This window comes from Anastrepha obliqua, chromosome 5 (assembly GCF_027943255.1).
Source record: "Anastrepha obliqua isolate idAnaObli1 chromosome 5, idAnaObli1_1.0, whole genome shotgun sequence".
NCBI classification, from domain to species: domain Eukaryota; kingdom Metazoa; phylum Arthropoda; class Insecta; order Diptera; family Tephritidae; genus Anastrepha; species Anastrepha obliqua.
In genome coordinates, this window is record NC_072896.1 from 76,347,070 (window position 1) to 76,370,560 (window position 23,491).

The 23,491-nt window shown below is 35.1% G+C and overlaps 1 protein-coding gene across 7 annotated transcripts in view; it reads left to right on the forward strand.

Annotated features, from left to right (window-relative positions):
* LOC129249501 (uncharacterized) overlaps window positions 1-23,491 on the forward strand; it is a 175,717-nt gene that overhangs the window by 146,826 nt on the left and 5,400 nt on the right. For 5 of the 7 annotated variants that reach the window (XM_054889353.1, XM_054889355.1, XM_054889356.1 and 2 more), the window contains 2 exons: window positions 1,512-1,724; window positions 6,773-7,130. In XM_054889353.1, coding sequence (XP_054745328.1) covers window positions 1,512-1,724; window positions 6,773-7,130 — 571 coding nt within the window. Of the gene's footprint in view, window positions 1-1,511; window positions 1,725-6,772; window positions 7,131-11,410; window positions 12,078-23,491 lie in introns of those variants that run through there. The other 2 variants (XM_054889360.1, XM_054889359.1) reach the window with 2 other exon arrangements.

Below are 23,491 nucleotides of genomic sequence, written 5' to 3' on the forward strand. Positions count from 1 at the left end.
TCAATCGATGTTCAGACGGCAACGAAGTGTCATTGGTTGACATTTTTCGTATATCACCAACACAATCTCAGTTTTTTTTTGTAAACACAGCTCAAGTGGCGATAGCCATTATCCGATTCTGACAAATTCGCTCAAAGCCGAATAACGGTGTGTTGAAGAGCTTGCCTTGGAAATATTTTCTCCATGATGTCACTGGGGACTCAGCAGCAGAATTTTTTCTGCTCATTTCATACGTATTCACATACACGTCCAACCAGTCGTCGTTGTTCCGACGTAAACGAAGTAATATGAGCGATGGTTGTGCTGATTTTTTTCGTATATCAACAACACAATCTCGTTTTTTTTTTTGTAAATAAACCGTTGTTACGACCCTAGCTACGTCAGTCTGAACGCTGAGGTTAACGGTCTGATATCGACCACACCATCTGAATTTTGTTAACCATGTGAAGTGGAAAAACACAGCAAAGGCTTCGGACTAAAAAACGATCTCCTGAAGTTTTTTCACCAAGCTTAGTAGTTAGTACTCCCAAAAATCACAGATTTCTAAATGAGAATCTGCAAGAGATTCTCTTTAGCAATTTCCTTGGAGTTTTTAACAAACCATAACCTCTTGCAGTTGCCCTGTAATATGTACTTTTATATCTCCACAACTCCTGTTTCGACATATATTTTTTTTTCTACGATATGTTCCTTCATGAAACTTACTTTCGATTTCTTGTATAGGTTATATATAAATGTATAGCTGGATGTTTACGAAGTATTCAAACCCAACTGTAGTATCCAGGAATACTTTTTATCGCTTCTTTGCCCAATTCCCATAAATGTTTCATCCACCCTTCCCTGTTGTCATACTTCGCCTAAGTAATCGTGCATTCCGTTTGGACACTTCAATAATTGCATAAAAATAAATTATATTAATGTTGCCAGATTGTATTTAATGCATTGCTTTGACATTCACAAACCCGAACAATCTAAAACACACCAAAATTTGTGTCATCATTCTTCATATGTAATAAGATCGATTTTCAAAATCGCGTTTGTGTATAAAAACTCAATCGGTTCCAATCAATACAATACCAAACACATCGATTACTACGAGCATGGCATTTTTGTGCATGACTGTTTTTTTAGCTGTTTTCAATTTGGTTATTTTCTGGGTTTCGATTTTTCGTTTTCGAAGTATTCCCTAACGTTTTATTTTTGTTTGCAGCAATGTGTTAAAATTAACCACACATACTAACACCTGGTTGATGGGTATCAAGAGACCCGCAACTGATGTAACTAAATTTCATTTAACTCACAAATATTTAACTAATTTAACTAACAAAATCGAGGTTAACGGGCTCTTGCCACCTATCTTGCATGCACACAGCCTTCCGCCTTATTTCGATAAGCTAAAGCTTAACCATTTAAATAAACCAATACTTGTATGCTTAGATTCACCCTAGCTGGAAAAAAGTATATAGCTTAAATTTGATTTCAATCATATTTTGCATACTTTCTCCACATAGTTGCTGAGAATCCCATACTCGAGGAGGATCACAATATATCACGTGATTCAGATGGCGAACGCCGTGTGGCCACACCCACCGCCACTGAGTCGCAATTACCTTGGAAGCGACAGGGTGATGAGCTTACAGACGCAGTGCAACAAAATGAATTCCCCGCCTGGGCTTCGAATAAGGAGTACCTGGCATACAATTCACCTAGTGCCACATTTTTAGGTAAGATTTTTGAAATGTGTAGTAAATTGCGACTAATGACTCGATAACTAAAGCTAATGGGAAATGTAGTAGATGTTATAAGTTTGCATAGTTGTTTTGAATAGAATATTAGTATGCTTGAAACCTGAACGATTTGTTCTGATTTTATCTAATAATGTATATTTCTCCTATAAAAAAAATAAAAGCATAATTATATACAGAGAAATCAATCCACTACAGTGAGTAGATGGTAGCGATGGTCTCCTCAAATATTTGCGCTGTGAATTATTTAAAATGAATTTAATTTGAGTGTCCGCCGTAGCTGAATGGATGGTGCGTGGCTACCATTCAGTAGTGCCTGAGTTCGAAATCTCTCAGGCATGAAACATCAAACGATAGAAAAGTTTTTTTTAATAGCGGTCACCTCTCGGCAGGCAGTCGCAAACCTCCGATTGGATTTTTGCGTTGGAAAAGTTCCTCATCTAACGTTCGAAAACGGGGTAAAACTGCAGGTTCCTCAATTTGGGGAACAGCATCAAGACGCACGCCGCATATAGGAGGAGGAGCATGTCCTAACACCCAAAAAAGGGCATAGGTGGGATTCAGAACGTCTTAAGAAGGTAACTAGTGCCTCCAGTGAGACATTTTGCAAATTTCCCAGGTCTTCACAGAAATAATCGCCAAAATATTACGCGCGACTTCTCTGAAGTGCAGGACATTCACAGATGAGGAGTTGTACCGACTCAATTTCGTCTTCATCTCCACAGCTCCTGCAGACGTCATTGTGAAGTACACCCATTCTACTGGCTAGGGTGCCAATAACGCAGTGGCCCATTACAATCCCTGCGAGGACGTTGTAGTTGATCTGTTGAATCATAGACATATTGTGCTTTAAGGTTCAGTTTTGGCAAGAACGTTTTGGAGACCCTGCAGTTAGTAATCAGAGATTACCTTCTATTAGTTTCCGCGATTACGCTCAAATTAATCGCAGTGTATAGTTCGTTTAGAGAAATGCTTATTTATGTCCTCTAGCACTCGCTGAAGGTTAAGCTCCGAGCCTTTCCTTGCACACTTATCTGCTCTTTCATTTCCCTCCACTCCGGAGTGGCCGGGAACCTAACAAAGTGTGGTGCTGTGTCGTTGGATAAGCGATAAGCTATTTCATAATAAATATAGCAAGAAAATGGTAACTGAAATTTTTCGTTGTGCTAAATTCACGCTATATGTATTTGACGAAAAACCAACAAATTTGACGGACTTAAACAAATTTAGAAATTTTTTTCTCTGAAGCTATAGAGGTGGTAAAAATGTTAAAAGTCCCTAACAAGCTGTACTTAAACCTTATAGCAGTCAACATTTTCTGATCCTATTTGTTGGATGCCCTTTGTTCCACCCAGAGTTTACAGGAATATATATATGTATATATCGCTGGAATAATTAGAAGTTAGTAGACAGTATTTCAGTGTGATTATCTTTACAATGTTTCGTTAGTAGCATGTCTTGGAAGAACAGACAAGTTTAATGGAAATAGGGTTCCAACTTGTTTCACATTCCTCCTATTCTCCTGACTTGGCTCCTCCGGCCAAGAGGTGATTGCAAATTAATGGCTATTTTTCAGATTTGTACAAGTCCAGAGGATGTGCCCTGGCGTTTCAGCGTCCAGCTCGTCTTTTTTTTTTTTGTCTAGACAGACTAGCCAAGTACAGCACTCAGACACAATTAAGTCCATTGTACTGCTCCGACGAAATCTGAGTAATCTTGTGGTGCCAAGGAGCCAAGGTGGTTGTTTCTTAAGACATCAGTGCCAAAGACCTCAAGCCTGATTCGAGCGAACGCCGGGCAGACGCACAGAAAGTGGTCCGCCCTCTCATCCTTCTCTCATGCAGGGCAGAGTGCACAGTCTGAAGTTGGCCTCAGAGCCCATCCTAGCTAAAGAGTCAGAAATCTCATTACCCGCGATACCCACGTGTCCCGGGACCCATGTTAGCATCAGAATAATCTGTCTACTTCGTCTACTATAGTAATAGCTCTTTTTCTGAAACAATAAAGAAGACTACAATGTCTCGTTTAAGTATCCACTGAGAGTTCGTAAGACCTTTCGATCGAGATTTAGGAGCTGACTTGATGCTCTTCTATATTAAAACTGCTTCAGCGGCCTTCGTCCTAAACATTCCATCCAGTGTCGTATAAATTCCCACTCGTGAGTAACATTCTTTATTCGAGTACGAGCTTTGGTAAGCCTTCAAAAGCATTCTGCTAAATGAAATTTTGCTGTATCGCCTAATTTCGCTAGACAATCCGCCTGTTCTTTCTTGCCATGCGCTTCATATCCTGGTGCCGGTCCCTTATGCCCAGGATATTGAGGATGGGTTTTAAAGTTATTATGTGAGACTACAGTGTTGTACTTCGAAGGCTTTCTCTGCCACAAATATCTAAGCCATAGATCTTCACTTGAAGGCCTGTGGAAGAACCGCCCTTATTGTTTACAGATAGATAGATAGATAGTTAGGTAAGTGAAATGGTTGAAGTACCATTCTGGCACTCCCCAAGTAGCACTAAAGCGCCGTTTTGATACCGTTATGAGATCTCCAACAGGCAGATATATACAGTTAGAAGAAGTAGGAGAAGATTGATGAGATTTAGGTTGACGCACTGCCCCAATCTGTCGAAGAAAGGAACACTCAGTGTCTTAATCGTCTAGCTGCCAAACCCGGACATTTACAGAGGAAGTGCTCAACAATCTTCTTCTCTGAAAGGTCCCCATAGGGGAGTTAAATGATAAGCCTAGCTTTTCCGCGTGTGTGCAGATCGTGCAATAACCGGCAAACACAGCTACGAATCCGGAAATATTGTATTGTTTTTAATTTCTGTCCAAAGCCATAGACATCAATCCTACCACCTGCAAGCTACGAGTCATCTGTGTACCAGTTTTCCGAGTCAGGTATAAGGTTTAGATTATCTGCCTTCCAGAGCAGCTGATCTAGAATAGATAACTTGTAGTTTCTAGAGTTCTTTAGCGCAGGACTTATTGTGTCACGCATTTAACGCACACTACTTGGGTCTTGTATGTAAATGTATCAAAGAACAAATTACTGTCATTTATGCGAGGACTTGAAAAGTGCGCAATAATTACGTACGATATTCTTTATTGCTAATTAAGACAGTGTTCTGAAGTATGCAATGCGGTACCAGCTGGTGGTAGCAGGGGAAGAGGAAGGCCCCCTCTGCGTTGGAAAAATCAGGTGGAGAAGGACTTGGCTTCACTTGGTGTGTCACTGACGCCGGTTAGCACGAGAAAGAAACGACGGGCACGCTTTGTTAAACTCGGCCAAAATCGCTTAAGCGGTTATCGCGCGAATTAAGAAGGGGAGAAGGCAGTATACATTTGAAAATAAAATTAAAAAATTATGGAGCTTCGCTGCGGGCTGGTATTATATGTAGACCTGAAGCTTTTTTTCTTGGATAAGTAGATGTGATTTTGATAGTCATGCGACTAGAGAACTCCCGCTCGTTTGGAAACGTCAATAACCGTGGAACGGCTTTCGCATTACTTCAGAGTGGCATTCCATCTTTCTCATTGCAGAATCTATACTCGTGTGCCTGCGTCCCGGTCCCGTTTTTTCATACGGAGTATAGTAAATTTTCTGCGAAACCACTGATGATTTCCCACGTTTCCTCGCTACTTAGCATCCTGTCGATTACATTTTCAGTGGTTAAGTGACCGACAGCATTCTCCAACGTTCGATGTTCTTGTTCCCGACGCATGCATTGGAAAAAGGTGTGTTCGGCGTTATCTTCGGCTGCCACACCGTATATGCTTGTGGGGTATTCTCATTTCCTTATTTTAAACAGGTATCGCCCGCCGTAGCCGATAAGTTGGTACGGGACTACCATTCGGAATTCAGAGAGAAAACTTAGGTTCGAATCTCGGTGAAACACCAAAATGAAGAAAAAGGTTTTCTACTAGCGAGCGCACCTCTGCCTTTGAAAATGCTTCTGCCATAAAAATGCTCCTCATAAAAAATATCTGCCGTTCGGAGTCGGCTTGAAACTGTAGGTCCCTCCATTTGTGGAACAACATCAAGACGCACCCCACAAATTGGAGCTCGGCCAAACACCCAAAAAAGGTGTACGCGCCAATTATATACGTATATAGATATATATATAGATATATTTATATTTCCGGAAATACTCGTGCCCTGAAAGCATTTGGATTGTATAAAAATGTCTTCTACTTTATTAGAGCTGAAGCTTGGGGGGTATTTACTAGCACTTTTTGGCAATTACCCAAGTAAATGTCAGCATGTTTTAATTTTCCTGACCATTGCGCTAGAAAAAACAAAATCAAAGAGTGAAACAAATATAATTAGTTTTGAAATGTATATAAAATAGAAAAGAAAAACAATATTACTTAATGGATTCCTAAGCAAAACTTCCTCTTACCCAATTCAAAAGTCGTTGCATGCACTCTCTACCTATTGGCTGATTTTAAAAATAGTCCCAGTGTTAAAATTTCTGTATTTTCCTATTTTACTTTATTTGCGCATTTAGTTTACTACTCAAACTAATGTCTGGTAACAACTTTTTTGGAGCATTTTTAATTAAACAAAATATTGGAAAAATTAAATATTTCTACATAGCTATGAACAAAAAATTATATGCATATGTAAAAAGCTAATTAGTAGTTTAGAAATATTTGGTATAGATACTCGTATATTATTACATAGCACCAATTGTCAAAATTTGTTAAGACACCTGCTAAAATTGTGTTTTATTTTATTTTTCTGTTTTTTCTTTTTCCAACTCCTTTTTGTTCTTCTCTTCCACGTAACTGCGTTGAATGTGTTTATTGCAACAAAAACCAAACAAAACATAATCTAACTGTCTACTTTCGACTTGGTTTGTTTGAAAATTAACAATTTAATAAAAACGAAAAACAAAAACAAAATAATGTGCAATAATGCTCAAACACCCACACCCGGTAACAAACGAAATATCAAACAAAAAACCCCACTCACATGCACACCTCCCATCAACAAATCCCCATACAATTGAACACACAAAAAAAGGTGGTATTAATAAACCTAAACAGCCCAAGTCTGTCATAGGTTTATTCCGGCGTGAGAGTTGCGGTTCGAGGGGTGGCAGCAGTTTAGGTGATCCCGTGGATGGCGCTGGTTCGGCACGTGGTTCCGATCCTACACTAGCCAGTGCGTTAATCAGCGGCCTGCCCCTGATGCCGTTGATACAGCCACCGCATTCGAATCCCCGCCTTGATAAACGTTCGCAATCAATTTCGGTCGGCTCGTCTGGTGCCCATATCGGTATGGGTATAAATATGGGCGATATAGCGCATGCGGGACCCTTTCCAGTCACGGCTAGCCATCGGCGTAATGTGCGGCGCGGCTCGATGTTGGAGTTAAGTGGGTAAGTACAGAGTACTTGGCTCAACGTTATTGTTTCTTGTTTAGATTCGCCACTTTCGCCAATACATTTACACGCATATTAATATTTGTGTTGTTGTTTGTTTTTTTTTTGTGTTAAACATTGTTTGAAGCTATTCAAAATTTATTTGTTCCCATCATTAAAACTAAAAAAAGAAAACTAATATAAATTTGCCTGACTAAGTAGTAGCTAAAAAAAGTAGATACAATTTTATATATCTACATATATATTTTTTAAATCAACCAGTAATTTGCAGCACATTAAGTAGTGTTTTATTGGACATTTTTAATATATGTATATTATGTTTTATATATTTCCATATCTATATCTACTAACCTCTGTCGTTGTAAAGTTGTCAAATAAAAATACTAAAATAAAATTTGTTTAAAGAACCTGATGCAGATAATAAAAATATTAATACAATAATAAATAATAACTAATTCTACATTGAATTATTATTATTGAATTAATGTAGCTAAAATAAATAGCAAATTAATGAGTCTATGGTATTTTCTGCCACTTTCCGCCTCCGACTTTTAATAATTTCTTCAGTTGAATTTAAAAATGACAAATAATATTTATCCACGAAAAATTCCATATGCACGTGAAAGTAAAGATTCTGTAAAGTAATGCTGCATATTCAGTTTTTAATTTTCTCGCTACTTCAATTCTTCAAAGGTCTTTAAAGTTTCAAAGAATACAATTAAAAAAAAAAATGGTTTTAAATATCATAAATTCTTATACTCACCTCAAGATATTAATGTAGAACCATTCATGACATTTATTTTTCAGATAATCTCTTTCAAATATTGGCCGCAACTGCGCCGTAATTCGATGATCCATAAACACCAATTTGAATGACTCGCTACAGGGCTTCGGTTGGTATCTCGTGTAAAACTTTAGTAATGTTGGCTTCCAATGCCGCAATTTAAGCTGGTTTAAAGCATTTAGACTTTACATAACCCCCACAAATAAAAGTCCAAAGGTGTGATATCACCCGATCTTGGTGGCCAATCCACTGGCCCGAGATGAGAGATGAATTGCTCACGGAAACGACGAAACAAGAAATCCATTGTTTGACGGGCTGTATGGCAAGCTGTACCGTCTTATTGAAACCACTTGTTCTGGAGATCATGGCGTGATAGCATTCGCCGTTCACTGTTACATTGGCATCAACCTCGTTTTTGAAGAAATATGGGCCTATAATTCCTCCAGCCCATAGGCCGCCTCAAAAGGTTGTTTCCAATGGATGTAATGGCTGTTCTTGAATGGCTTCGGGTTGCTCTTCAACCCAAATATGGCAACTTTGCTTAATGTTGAGGTCATTAAGCCAAAAATGTTGCTAATCGTGCCTGGCCTGAGCGCGCGATGGTCTCCTTTCCCAGAGCGTCAATTTTCGTAATACAGTTTTACGATTTGTAAACGTTGTCAGAGCGTAAGTCTTTCCATGATGAAATGTCAATGAATTCTGAAACAAATATGTATTTGGTTTGGCAGTATTCAGCGTGAACTGTAAAAAAAAAACATTATTGGAGGAAGTACCTCCAATCTGATCACCCTTTTTGTGTGTAGTACTCCCTTGAAAAATGTGCTCTTAAATATTCTTGAAATTGTCTAATGATTATGTTTTAAAAGTATATCGATGTATTTCGAAAAAACATAACTCAACGTCTTTCTTTTTGCTGTTTTATAAAAATATAAAAAAAATAGTTGAGCTTTCATCCTATGAAATAAAGTATACGCCATGGGTACCTCTGTCTACATTTCCCCATTCTCATTTTTCTAGAGGGTGTTCCGAACAATAAAAACCATTTCACACAAGGCTGAGGTAGGCAGGTAGCTTTGCCAATTATTGTGTGCTCATCTTTCGAATGTCTACAAGTGGAAAATAACAGTAATAAAAGTTACTCTTAAATTTTCGGATTTTTTTCTTAACTAAATTAAAAAACTTCTTTCCTAACTAAAAGAATTAAATATAAAAAATTATAATATTCTTGCCCTCAACATTTAAATTATGACAACAAAAGAAAAACTATTTTCAGTATATGACTTGCTTGTGTTTCTCAATAACTCTTGTTGTAATGGATGTATATATGTATCAATGTGACTTTTGAACTACCCAAATGTTAGTTATTTTGTGGTTTAAACTAATTTGTATCACATTATTTATACGTTTATTCGTTATTCGTTTCACTAGCAAAAATGAATAATAAGTATGAAAGTAGTTCTCTTACAAATTATTCATTGGTTTAATTATAAATTAGCGTTTACTAAAATTACTCCTTGCTTGGTTAGAATATCATTAAGTCCATAGTTGCATATTTATTAAGTACACAATCGGCAAAATATACAATTCATTTAGGCAATTGCCTATAAATATACATTTTCATATACATACAGTGGTCACACAACTTATTCGTACACTCACAATTTATAAACAGATGCACCTGATACTTACCACGATTTACACAAAAGAACAAAATGTTAATATATTCGTAAAAAATAACATTTTTATTTAATATTTAAGGAACAAAAACTTCCAAATTCATTTCTGGAATTATAGAACTTAAGGTAATAACGAAATAAGGCACAATTTTATGCAAAATTAAAAAAATATTTTATTAAAAAAATAAAGGAAAAAACGAGTGCCACCTTTAGCTTTAATAACTGCTTCCAAACGTCGAAGCATACTTTTTATGGTACCAATACCTTGGTTACTTGTGCTTTCTGATTCTAAAATCCCCCAGACATGCTCAATTGGGTTCAGATCCGGTGATTGAGGTGGAGTTTTAATCTGCTTATAGTGGTAAATCAGCCATTCTTGCACGAGATAAGTTGAGCATCCAGTCCAAGTTTAACGGCACTATCATGCAAATTATTCTTCAAAATGTTTAAATACTGATGTTTGTCCATTTTATCATCAATAAAAACCATTTTTCCCACACCAGATGCAGCTATGCACCCCCAAACCATTGGATTTCCTACTCTATGCTTAACGGTAGGAATACGATTTTTTTAATAAATTCTGTATTTTCTTTTCGCCAAACTTTTGGAGGGTCATCTGATCTGAAAATATTAAATTTCGACTCATCACTGAATATGACGTTTTCCCAGAAAGAATCTGACTCATTTATATAGCGTTTGGCGAACTCCAATCTTTTCTTTCTGTTAACATCTGAAATGTAGGGCTTGCGGTGTGCCACTCGGCTATGATAACCAGCGTTATGCAGACAATTACAGACTGTTTCTGGGCTTACTTCTTTATGCAAAGACTCTTGAATATTTCGGCATAATATCGTGGAGGTAATTTTTAGATTTTGCGCGATTGGTGCTACTATGTTACGTTCCTCACGGGGAGTCGAAATTTTTCGCTTCTGACTTGGTGATGATTAGCTTCCAATTTACCAGTATTGCAATAATTAGCAATAACACTTTGCACTGTAGAATGCTATTTGCCAATTATTTTGCCGATTTCGCACAATTTTACGCATTTCTAATGGTAAATCCGCACTTCGTCCCATTTGGTCACTTTTAGTCGAGATATTACGCGCCACTGAAATTGAAGCGGCATTATAAAGTAAGAAAAACCAATCTTATCTCATTTTCAGCAATATTAGTAAAAACACAAACGATTTTTACTGTTACTTTCTGCACCGACAATATCATGAGCTGAAAGTGTACGAATAAATGTTTTGCAGCATTTTGCTACGTCTGCCTGTTTTCCTTGGAACCTTCAGTGTGAGTTGAGAAATAACGGGAGTTTTGTTTGCAGCAATTCACTAGGAATATAACATTCTTGCAGTGACCCAAAAGAAATATATTGTCACAGCAAATATTTTGCGCAAGGCTTAAGTTTTTTACGTACTACGTAGGGTGTACGAATTAATTGTGTGACCACTGTAGGTAGGTATTTAGTCTATTCGAGAAAATAATTAGACCCACACAACTTTAATTACTAAATTATATTTTAAATTACAATACACCCTTAGACTACCTCTTGAAACCTGCACATGTGCCGCATACACATACACTCGCGCGCATACTTATACATAATTGCATTCACTCACCAAAACGAGTTGGTGGCATATCAGTAATACTTACATTCCTCTTTGCAATTAAATATTAATGTAATAAAAAAATTAAAAATAAAAAAACAGAATTCTTGAATATTTTTTGATTACCAAACTTAGTACAAAGCATTAAAATGCCATAAATAACAGTATTTTTTGTGCTATTTGGTATGTATTGTATTGTATTTACAGACTTATTGTGACTGGACGCAGGCCCAGTAGAGTTTTTCAATTTAACTCACCATTACAAGACATTGCAACTGCATGCACTACCACAACCACTACTTATAGTACTACTACTCCTACCATTATTACTACTACTACCACCACTACTACTACTACTACTACAAATTCCATAGCTACGAATACAACTGCAACTATATTAACAACTAATACGACAACAACTGCGACTACCTAATGAGTAATTGTAATACTTCCAGTGTAGCTACTAAAAGTCTCGATACCGCTACCACAACTACAACCACTACAGCTACTACTAACTCTACCACAAAGGCCATTGTTACTCCCATAACTACCCATTTTGCTACCACAGCCTCTTCAAATGCCACCATACATACTTCTACAACATTTGACAATAGCGATAGTGCGAGTAGCTGCTGAGTAGTTACTGCCGAGCGCTTGAATATTGAGAAGTAAATCTATAGTATTTGAAGTTTTGATGTTGGAAATGAAGTTGGACGTGAATGAATGCGCAGGCTATGGGCATATATGTATGTACGCGCGTACATCTGAATATAAGGAAACAGTAAAAATTTTACAATTTCCCATGGTGATATTTAAAAACAGTTAGTAGAGTATTAATAGCAGGTTAAGTAACACATACACACGCATATGTATGTATTTGTATGCAGTATACATACTAAATGATTAAATATGTAATAAATGAAAAGAGCTTTTGGTATTTTTGTAAGCTAATTGTATTATGAAGTTGTACTATACATATATGTATTTAGTGTGGACAAAGTAACGCCCTTCATATGCTCCACATGAAATTAATAATATCAAGCATACCATAAAAAAGTATTTTGAAAAGTTGGTGGAGTTAAAAATTTATATTAAGTAACTCATAAGCAGCTCTTAAACTACTATATTTGTGTACACACACATGTGCAGGTATGTATGTATGTGTGCTATATATTTATATACGTACATGACCACTACCGATAATGTAGACAGTGGCGGGCAAAATAATGGTAGCGCGACATATTGCAAAAAAGAAATTTGGAGCATTCATTATATGAAAGAAAATGCGCAACACTGTGCCCAAAACAAAAAAACGTTCACTTTTAGCCAATTTAATCCTAGAGAATTATTGCTAATTTTTATGCGCATGCGCTAATTCTTTGTCGAATCGACCAACATGTATTTTTCAATCATTTTTTGCGAGAAACTGAGAGTATTAATATATCTTAAAATAAATTATATATAAATAAATTAATATATACAAATTTTTTTGAAAAAAAAAAAAAATGGCGACGTTACAGCTGCTAAAACGTGGCTCTTCTTTAATTTGCGCCGTGGAATGTACAGCCAACTGAAATCAACCAGACAAAAATTTTTCATTAAAATAAGTTATTCCGCTTTGCACTTACCTATTTTTAACGAAACAAAAAAACCTGAAAATTTGAAGTGAAAAAGAAAAAAATTACTCTTTTTTTAGAAACAAATTAATCAGAACAATATTTCTACTGATAACACTGTGGTACAAAAAAAAAAGTTGCAAAAAAACTTTGGATCGGACATGGTGAGGGTTATAGCTTATGAAAAACTGAAAAGAATGGTATAGGAGAAATTTCCAATACACCCTCAAAATCTCATTTTATGGCCATAAAACCGTTTTTCAGTAGGTTGATGTGAAGAATAACTCCTAACTTCGCCAATTTCCCTCCGATTTCGAATTTGCTTTTTTAGTTCGAAAGAGCAAAAACAAGCCTTTTTGACAGAGTGTTGACAATTTTTCTGAAATGACAACTGACGAGACTGTAGACGGAAGTATTTGGAATTTTTTTATTTTTTCTCTATTTTTTCGACTTTGACATAATTTTTACGATATTATCCGATATTGAGGATTTTTTATAGGACACTATTGTTATAGTAAAATTAATTTTGCGTCAAATGAGCTATATTTGACTGTAATTTAATTAAAATTAATAGAGTTGTGTGGGTTTTAAGATTTTTTCTTTTTTTTTACTACGAGATTTGGTATGCGTTTCGAAGCATGAAAATGATAACAAGTGTCATTATAAACACATAATATTTATTGGAGTATTGTGTAGTGCAGCACTGTACGGTATGGTACGGTGCGGTACGGTGCAGTACACAACGGAACTGGTTCCAAACTTAAAAATGCATTGGAAACGGCCCTTTGGAGTTTAGTATGGTACGGTACATTTGTCATTCTCTTCATCAGTTTTGAATACTTCTCTGTAAGAAATTCGATCATCATGAAGTCGTCATCAACTAAATTCCATTGTTTAAATCGAGAAGCGAGCGTTTCAGATTGTCTTCCCGATAGAAGTAAATCACGAGAAAGATCCTGAAAATCTGAATTTAATACAATGTGTCGTTCTGAAGACTTAAAACCAGACGGAAAGTACTCTTCATCATCAGGTTTATTGTTATCAGTTTGATCACCATCAGCAATGAGTTGAACTTCCTTCAGTTCCTGCAGTTGAGTCAATCATATCGTCCAAGACTACGGGGTTCTTAACAGTTGCAACATCAACCTACTTTATGTGCTTTCGAGCTTTATAATGATGACCGTTTACGTCCGTTTTATAAAAATAACAATCATCTGGTTTATGATAAGGATGATGATGCCACATCATCGGAGAATATTGAGAAATTCGACTTTTCTGGCAACGTTTTGATTTATATCTCTTGAATTTCAATGAAACAAACAATAAAACTTTGACGTTTTAATAAGGTTAAATTATAATAACAAACTTCTTTTGTTAATCAATGTACAGAGTGAACTTTGGTACACTTGGGAGCTTTTTCATATTTCTATTGAAAAAAAAGTGCTATAATATGTCAGATATTTTCGTAAGTTCTAACCAGTTCTGTTGTATGCAGTACAGTGTACTCTTATGTATACATATACACTCCAATAAATATTACGTATCTATAATAACGCATCAAAACACGTTCTTATTCCCATTTAGCGTAAGCTATACCAACATTCCAAATTAGTAAAAAAAAAAAACAAAAAATCTTAAAACTCGCACAACTCTACTAATTTTAATTCAATTACAGTCAAATATAGCTCATTTGACGCAAAATTAAATTTACTATAACAGTAGTGTCCTAAAAAAAATCCTCAATATCGGATAATATCGTAAAAATTATGTCAAAGTCGAAAAAATAGAGAAAAAATAAAAAAATTCCAAATACTTCCGTCTACAGTCTCGTCAGTTGTCATTTCAGAAAAAACGTTAACACTCTGTCAAAAAGGCTTGTTCTTGTTCTTTCGAACTAAAAAACCAAATTCGAAATCGGAGGGAAATTGGTGAAGTTAGGAGTTATTCTTCACATCAACCTACTGAAAAACGGTTTTATGGCCATAAAATGAGATTTTGAGGGTGTATTGGAAATTTCTCCTATACCATTCTTTTCAGTTTTTCATAAGCTACAACCCTCACCATGTCCGATCCAAAGTTTTTTTGCAACTTTTTTTTTTGTACCACAGTGTAATTAATATAGAATTTAAGGTACATGCAAAGGCTAATATGCTAAAGAATATCCCTTTACAATTTTAAGTTGATATCTTGATTACTTTTTGAGTTATATTCAACAGCGCGGAAAAAACGTATTTCGTGAAAACCGCGATAAACTTCTCATCACTTCACTGACGTTGTAGTAACTTTTCAGACTTTCTATTAAGCTTGAAACATTTAAAAGACATTCTTTAGATTGTAATTGAATTTTTAAAGCAAAAAAAGGAAAATTTTAAATTACTGGAGGAGCTGCCCCCATAGCACAGATTTAGTCGGTTCCTAGGCATCAATCATCAACAAAAGTTTATTTACTATATTTTCATTTATTCTAAGTAACAAAATAAAAGTTTTGCACTTTCGTTATTACTTAAATTTAAAAAAACTCATTTTAAAACATAGTTTTCCCAAAACAAAAAAACTTAATATATTTTAAGGAAAAATAATAATATTTATATATTTTTTTAATTTAATATTTAATTTTTTTAAATAAATAAAAATAAATATATATTTTTTTTAAATAAATAAACACATAAATAAAAGAATTTCGCAATGCAAAATTCATTAAAAATAAATGTTTAAAAAATAATACGTTCTTTCTTTTTAAGAGCAATTGTTGCAGGCTTCAACTTTGTGCTATCCACATATGCTTTTATTGCACTTCGCGCATGTACACTTGGTCATTCCGCGCTTTGTTTTTTATAAAATTGTTAGCTAATCTTTTTTGGAACTCATTTTTTCAACCTGAAATGGCAAAAACACAAAAAACATAAGCTCCTTACCTCTCAAGTACAGTACTAAGTCTGAGTTTCATGTGAAACGGTCGTCAAAATCCATACAAATTGCATTGGCGTGAAATACGCGTGAAATTTCGTATGTACCTCATGACAAAGTAGTACTCAGTACGCAACATGCCAGTACCATGTTTACACATATCGATGGTTTTCGAGAAAAGTGACATAATTCAAAAATACAAAATACTGAGGTGGGTCAGGTTTCTAGATAATTCACGCGCCAATTCGATCACCTGACAAAACGACACTAACGCCATCTCTCAGAATTGTTTCAAGATGTCATAAGCGAATCTTTCCAGATAAAAATATATAAACTCTGTAGTTGATTTTTGCTTTTAACGGCAAAACTCCGAATTTGAGTTATGTCGCTTTTCTCGAAAACCATCGATATATTTAAAATGCGCATGCCATTTAAAGTTGAGCGAAAACTGCCAGTTCGCTTGCGAATGAAGTGCTTGAGTCTTCACAAAGAGTGTAAATAAATCTTCTTTATATCTTTTTCTGTCAATATACTACATTTATGTGTGCATTAATTTGTTCACAAACACTTTTCTCATCAAAATTTGCCAATTGCTTCTAAAGTGATGCTCGTGATGCTTTGACGTTTCTTCTCATTTGATAATCAATGTTGCTAGCAACATTTCACGACTGTGCAGTTAGTACTAGCCTCAACTCGAGAACAAAATGTTGCTAAAAAGAAGCCTGAAAGTTTCGTAAATTTTAAGTACAACAACACTTTTTGCAATGACAAGATAGCATCGGCAATTGAGATTACGCGATTGAGCTCGGTCGGCATAGTGAGAGAAAAAGTGTGCTATGAAATACCATATGAACTATGTTAGTCCATTCGGTTAGTACTCGGTGTTACATATATGCCAACATTGAATGGGCTACAAAATTGTGTACCCAACAGCTTTCTAAAAATTCTAACTAGAAAGTTTGAAATTTTGACAGGAATTTATAGATTTTTTTTTTAATTTTTTACAAAGTTTGAAAGTTTGATTTAGTGGATTTTATTGTAGTGGAAAATATATTTTGATAAAAATAAATACAAAAAAATCAGTACAAAAATGTGCTTGAAACTTTACAATATGTCGCGTTGCTATTTGTTTTTTTTTTTTTTGGCAACCACTATTAATAACAAAATTTATATATTAATAATTTATTCAATGGTAATCGTTGATTACACCTACATTTACATATCTGGGTCACATTTTCTATCAAACCATTATGTTAAAGTAATAACCAAAACCTAATTTCTCTTTAACAAATATGAGCATTTAAAAATAATATTTTTTAAAACGATTTACGCATGATAGTAGTTTTAATTTATTTGGTAGCTCACAAGTAGGCTAAAATGGACTTTAAAAATTATCGATTAACATTTTTTCAACTATTTAATTAGCATTTCTTGTAAGAAAACTATTGCCACGATCATCAGATTCGATCCGAACGTTACATGCGCGGCAAACTCTTTACCGCTATTGCAACTTATTTTCAAATCGATTGTGGTCTGAGCATTAATATATTAAGCCTTTTATTTAGCACAAGTAAATCTAAATTATTCTGTAAAGCGTATTTTTAAATATGCACAATGAAGCTTTTTAAAATGCATGTTTTACTTTGCTCAAAATATTGTAGTCTAAGCTCAAGTCTTATGCATTTTAATCAAATTTTAAAAGGCGTAGTATGCCTATATTTTAAGTAATTTTTATAATAAGCTATTTAGAGATTAAATATTAATTCAAAGAATTTAATGCGATTGTAATGTGTATATTCCTGAAATATGTTCATGTACATGCGTATGTATGCATATGATTTGATTTCTTCATTTCAAGTTTTTAGTATGTACAGCAGCAAACACGAAAATAGGGGTACCTGAGACGAGGAGATATATTTTTATGAATACATATTAAAATTGCAAGCTCATAAAAATAGTTATAGTTAAGGAGAATATTCGAATTTTAGGATATGCAGAATGATCTAACGGTCGATGTGTGTGACGATGATTTCTAACGGTACATATATTCTATTATCTCCAAAAATATTAATGAAACAGAGTCCAACTCAAAATTATACTGTTTCAAATATTTTCATACACTTTCATTATACAGGGTGCCTGATGAATTTTGCTACATTAAGAAACTCAAATAACTTTTTTTTTAGTGTATGGAGTTCATTTATTTTTTTTCAAGTTGAAGGTCATTAAATTTTATTAAATGTAGCTTAACTAGTTTTAAAAATAATTGAATTTAAATGCCCCCCATGCTCGTTGACACAAGTGCGGCATCTTAGTAAAAAGTTGTTCATTGCTGCTTTGAGAGTTGCGACAGGAATAGCCGCAATTGTTGCCCGAATGGATTGTTTTAGTTCATCCAAATTTGTTGGCTTTGTTTTATAAACTTCTTGTTTACATAAACCCCACAAGAAAAAGTCAGGTGCAGTAAGGTCAGGCGACCTGGGGGGCCAACGAAATTCGGAGTTTCTTGAAATCAGTTTATTGGGAAATTTTCGTCGCAACTCTGTCATAACAGTCTGGGCTATGTGAGACGTTGCCCCATCTTGTTGAAACCACACAGAGTTGAAAGGAATTCTCTTTCGGCGTAGTTCTGGATAGAAAAATTCTTTCAGCATTTTCAAATAACGGTCTCCAGTAACCGTAACGGTGTGACCATTTTCTTCAAAAAAATAAGGCCCGACAATACAGCGTGAAGAAACCGCACACCACACTGTCACGCGAAGAGGATGCAATTCCGTCTCGTGGAGTATCTGTGGGTTAGAAGTACTCCATATTCGACAATTTTGTTTGTTCACATTGCCGTTTAAATCGAAATGGGCCTCATCAGACATGAAAAGGCTGTTTAACATGTTTTGGTCTTCTTCCACCATTTGCAGGATCTTCTGGCAAAATTCCAAGCGAATTGGCAAGTCTGCTGCATTCAGTTTGTTAACCATTTGAATTTTGTAGGGAAATAAGTCTAAATCTTTGTGCATTATTGTTTGCAAAGACTGTCGGCTGACACCAAGTTGAGCAGATAAGCTTCTTGTTGAAACCCTTGGATTGCTTTGTATAGCTGCAGCTACAGCAGCGATCGTTTCCTCCGTCCGAACTGGTGGGTTTCGATGATAAGGCCTTCTTGCGACTGTTCCTTGCTCAGCAAAATTATTCACCAGTCTCATTATGGTCCATCTGCTCGGGGGATCGCCGCCAAACATCCGCCTGTACTCTCTCTGTACCAAAACTACGGACTCCAGTGCGTGATAGCGGCGGACTATCCAAATTCTTGTTTGCATGTCCCAGTTATCCATTTTAATAAATTTTAAAGATCAATCTGCAAATTAAATCAAAAATGGAACAGATAACTTAAAAAGAAAAAAAGTTATTCAATTTTTTTTTTGGTAGCGGCTTTCATCAGCCACCCTGTACTTTAAATCCGAAACAATTTCCGTAATCGCTGTAAAGGCAGTGCCGTAGAGTGAAAAGGAAACTCGTTATGAAATAGTGGTAAAATTGAATAGGCTAGTTAAAGAGAACTCTTTCATTTCATTGCCTATTTTCTCTGCCTGGGCCCTCGTGGGCTGTTGGCCACCGAACTTTTTGCCCGGAACCTTCGCTCTCGCACGAATCAAATCTTCGCTTGGGGCATCACCTAAACGTCGAATATTGTAAAGTCGCAGACTCTACGACGAGCAGTTGCATACGAATCATTGGCCGGCACGAATAACAAATCTAGCGCGGTCCTCTCCCCACTTACTTATACGCTCAGCGGCTTGGGAGAAACTTTAAATTTAAAACTTAATTCTATCTAATGGTGGCCGGCGTGGCCGAATGGCTTGGTGCATGACTACCTTTCGGAATTCAGAGAGATCGTAGGTTCGAATCACGGTAATAGCGGTCGCCCCTCGGCAAGCAACGGCGAACCTCCGAGTATATTTCTGCCATGAAAAAGCTCCTCATAGAAAATATCTGCCGGTCGGAGTCGGCTTGAAACTGTAGGTCCGTCCCTCCATTTGTGGAACAACATCAAGAGGCACGCCACAATTAGAAGGAAGAGCTCGGCCAAACACCCAAAAAGGGTGTACGCGCCAATTATATATACATATATATATATATATATATATGTATATTCTGCCTCCGGACACCATGCAGTTATCAAGAAAAAGGTATATCAGAAATACTAGCACAGAAGATAAGCCAATTTATATTTAACTACTCCATTTATTAAAAAAAAAGGTTGCTGTTTTTCCGCCGGGATTATAAAATTTATTTTACTATATTATTATATATTATAATATATTTTATACAATATTATATTTTAATGTTGGGTTAAATATTTCGGAAAAATAAGAAGATTGATATTAATTTGGAAATACCTCCAAAAATCGTGTTGTTTTATATTCTTTTTAAATTATTTATTTATTTACTTGAAATATAATTATAAATCATCATATTAAAAACTTCAGGCAACTGGCATCAGTTGTTTTTTTATAAATAAAATTAGTTTTTCGCAATATTTGTATATTTTTTTTAATTTTCAACATTTTTGTATAGACCTTTTTGCTTAAACTGTCATCTGAAATATTTAAAAATATATTTAAAATCAATTTTTATTTATTAAAAAACTCGATTTTTGGAGCTTCTTCCAAATCGGACCAACTCACGTATATCTTAAAATTTGGTTGAACTTTTTTATGGCGGAAGGCTTAGAACGTTATAAACTTTATGATTATGATGGAAAAATAATTCGGTTTGTTTTTGTATGGATGCACCCTAATGTACTTATATATTACATATTTGTATTTAACTCTCTTTTGCTTGTGAAATCTGCACTTGAGCAATTCAAACCTGTAACATTTTTAATTAATACAAGGTGGAGCAAAATTAATCTTCCAATTTGGTTTGAAATAACTTTTTTATTAAGTAAGAAAAATGATTTTGAGTGATAGAAATCTTTATTTTGCAAAAATTATAATTCTTTGGGTAGGGTGATTAATTTTGCGCCACTCTTTACCTTATATATACTAAACCATCATAATTTTCTTATTTCATATCTCGGTGGCGTTTAAAAGGTGAAAACATAACAAATAAACAAAAAACTCTAAACTAAGATTCCAAAAACGAGTCTCATTTGTGACTGATCGTCCTTAAATAAAATCACATTTCTTGAATTTCTTACAGTATACATTTCCAGTATCAACGTGTCTAACGAATCTACAAACACACATACACTCATATACATGCTTTTATGGAAAGGAATAGATACACTAGAATATTTTTAACACAAAACACTCAAACGGTATGAAATTGTTAAGCTTCTCTTTGTAGTGGTTCCGCACTAAGCATTTTAAAAAGAACATACACACACATACATGCATTATTATTATTATTATTATTATTAAGAGGGGATTTAGCACTGCGAGTATTTCTCTGACCTACACGCATACCGTGTGCATTTGTATCATAAAGACTATGGGTACACTTACATAAATATCTATCTACTAAACATACACGAATACAGTAAATTGGGGTAAAGATAGAGAGCGCCTATAAACCACATACATAAAAACAACAACTCCTTAGGTTGGCATCGTGCAAATTAATTAAAGGAAATACCCAAAGGTTTACGTACATATGTATGTACACAAGAGCTTAGAGTTCTTCCAATTTAAGTTAGAAAAAAGTAAGTAATGTTAGATTTTAAAATATGAGTCGCAAAAATTTGTCCTGTCGATACGACATTTTAGAATTTACTAACCCCTCAATTTTTGTAACTAACATACTTACATATGTACATACTTATGTATATGTATGTGTTTTTGTATTAATGTATTAATACTTTACAAGTCACTTCTATTGCACGTATTACTGTAATTTATTTTTAGGGTGCTCCGAGCGTTTTTTTGTATTTCCTATTAAATTGATTTGTAAAACAACAAGATCTTTGCATTAAGCGCCCTGGTTCCACATATAACCCGATTGCTATCAAATTCTCAGTTAACTGCTTAGAGAGAAAGAAATGTGTAAGATGAATAGGTTTAGGTGAATTGTGTGACGAGAGGCTTGAATGTTGATATCGAATGTTAGTTAGCGTTGAGTGTCAGGCCTAATGTTTCAGTGTTTTACCTATCTGACGGCCGCCTTAGCCGAATGGGTTGGTGCATAACTACCATTCGGAATTCAGAGAGAAAGCAGTTTTGAATATAGGTGAAACACCAAAATGAAGAAAAAGTTTTTTCTAATAGCGGTCATCCCTCGACATCCCTCCTTATAAAAAATATCTGCCGTTCGGCATCGGCTTGAAACTATAGGTCCCTCCCAAAAGTGTACGCGCTAATTATATATGTACATATATATTAGATAGGTTGCAAAACGATGGTATAGGATAGGATGGATAGGTTGCATGGTGATCAAATTAAGTTTTTATATACAGTGAAGGCTCGATATAACATAAAAACATGAATAGATAAAACGACAAATTCAATATAACAAAATTTTTCCTAAATCCCTGAAAAAGCCTCGTTATTGTTAAATGTTCCATACATGGATCTATGGAGAACTATCAATATCGATAACTAAGATTTGACAGCTGAAAATGGCGAACTATGTTGACATTTCTGTTCAGTAAGTTTTTCAAGTCAACATTAATCGGGACCATGTAACTCGTAGCCGCGGCGGATTTATGCCACATCTCATATTCAAAAAGTAAATATAATTTGATTATCTACCAAATTATACTAAAACAAAATCATTCCAACAATATTTCTATTTTGTATTATCATTTTAAGATCTTGAGCTCTTAAAAAACACCCAATATAATGAAAAAGCTTTAAGCATGCAGACCTTTGGAATATATTCATGATTAAAGTACCGTTAACAAAAGCCACTTCAAGCCGACTCAAAAGCCTCTATAGCGAATTTTGAATATGCTGGCGATTAGAGTCCCCTTAGTGAAAGCCTCTACGCAACAAAAAGTGCACGTTGTCCGTCTGGTTTTAGTTGTTGTTAAAAATTAGTTACTCAGTGAAGCAAGAATCGATTTGTCTACGCGACAAAACTGCAATCAATATAATCCAAACATTATTCGTTCGAGGCTATGAATTCTACAAGCTAGCGCAAAAATAATCATCCAATTTTGTTTACTGAAAAAAATAGTATAGTGTTGGTATACTACAGCTGTCTAGTTCACATGTGTCAATTATGACTGATTGATTTTGCATACCGCATTATATACTTGAGGATTTTCCTTTCAGCAGTATTTTGTATTTTTGTAAAACATTTTAACCCATTACTGTCTCTTATAGAGGGTCTTTTATTTGACAAATACCTAAAACGTAGTTTCCAAAAAGCACTTAGGGGCGTAAAGGGTCTACAAATATATTCTTTGGAAAATTTCATTATGGGTTGTCTCCCACAAAAACTGCATTATTTATGACTACCGACTGCGTCGTTCTGCAAATGAATTTCTCACCCCTTTAAAAATGGGGTTTATTGCTAACAGATCTACAGTATCTAATCTGGTTGTTTTTAGTGAATACTGCATTGATTCTTTCTCGGCTGGCTTCCAGGTCGACTGTATTCATACTGACTTTTCGAAAGTCTTCGACAAAATTTCTCATAGAATCTAAGTTAAAAAATTAGGTTGTTTTGGCTTTCATTCTGCATTTCTGCAATGAATAAAATCTTATTTGAGCAATAGACGTTGTGTTATAACAATTGATGGTATTTCTTCTACCCCCTTTGGTGC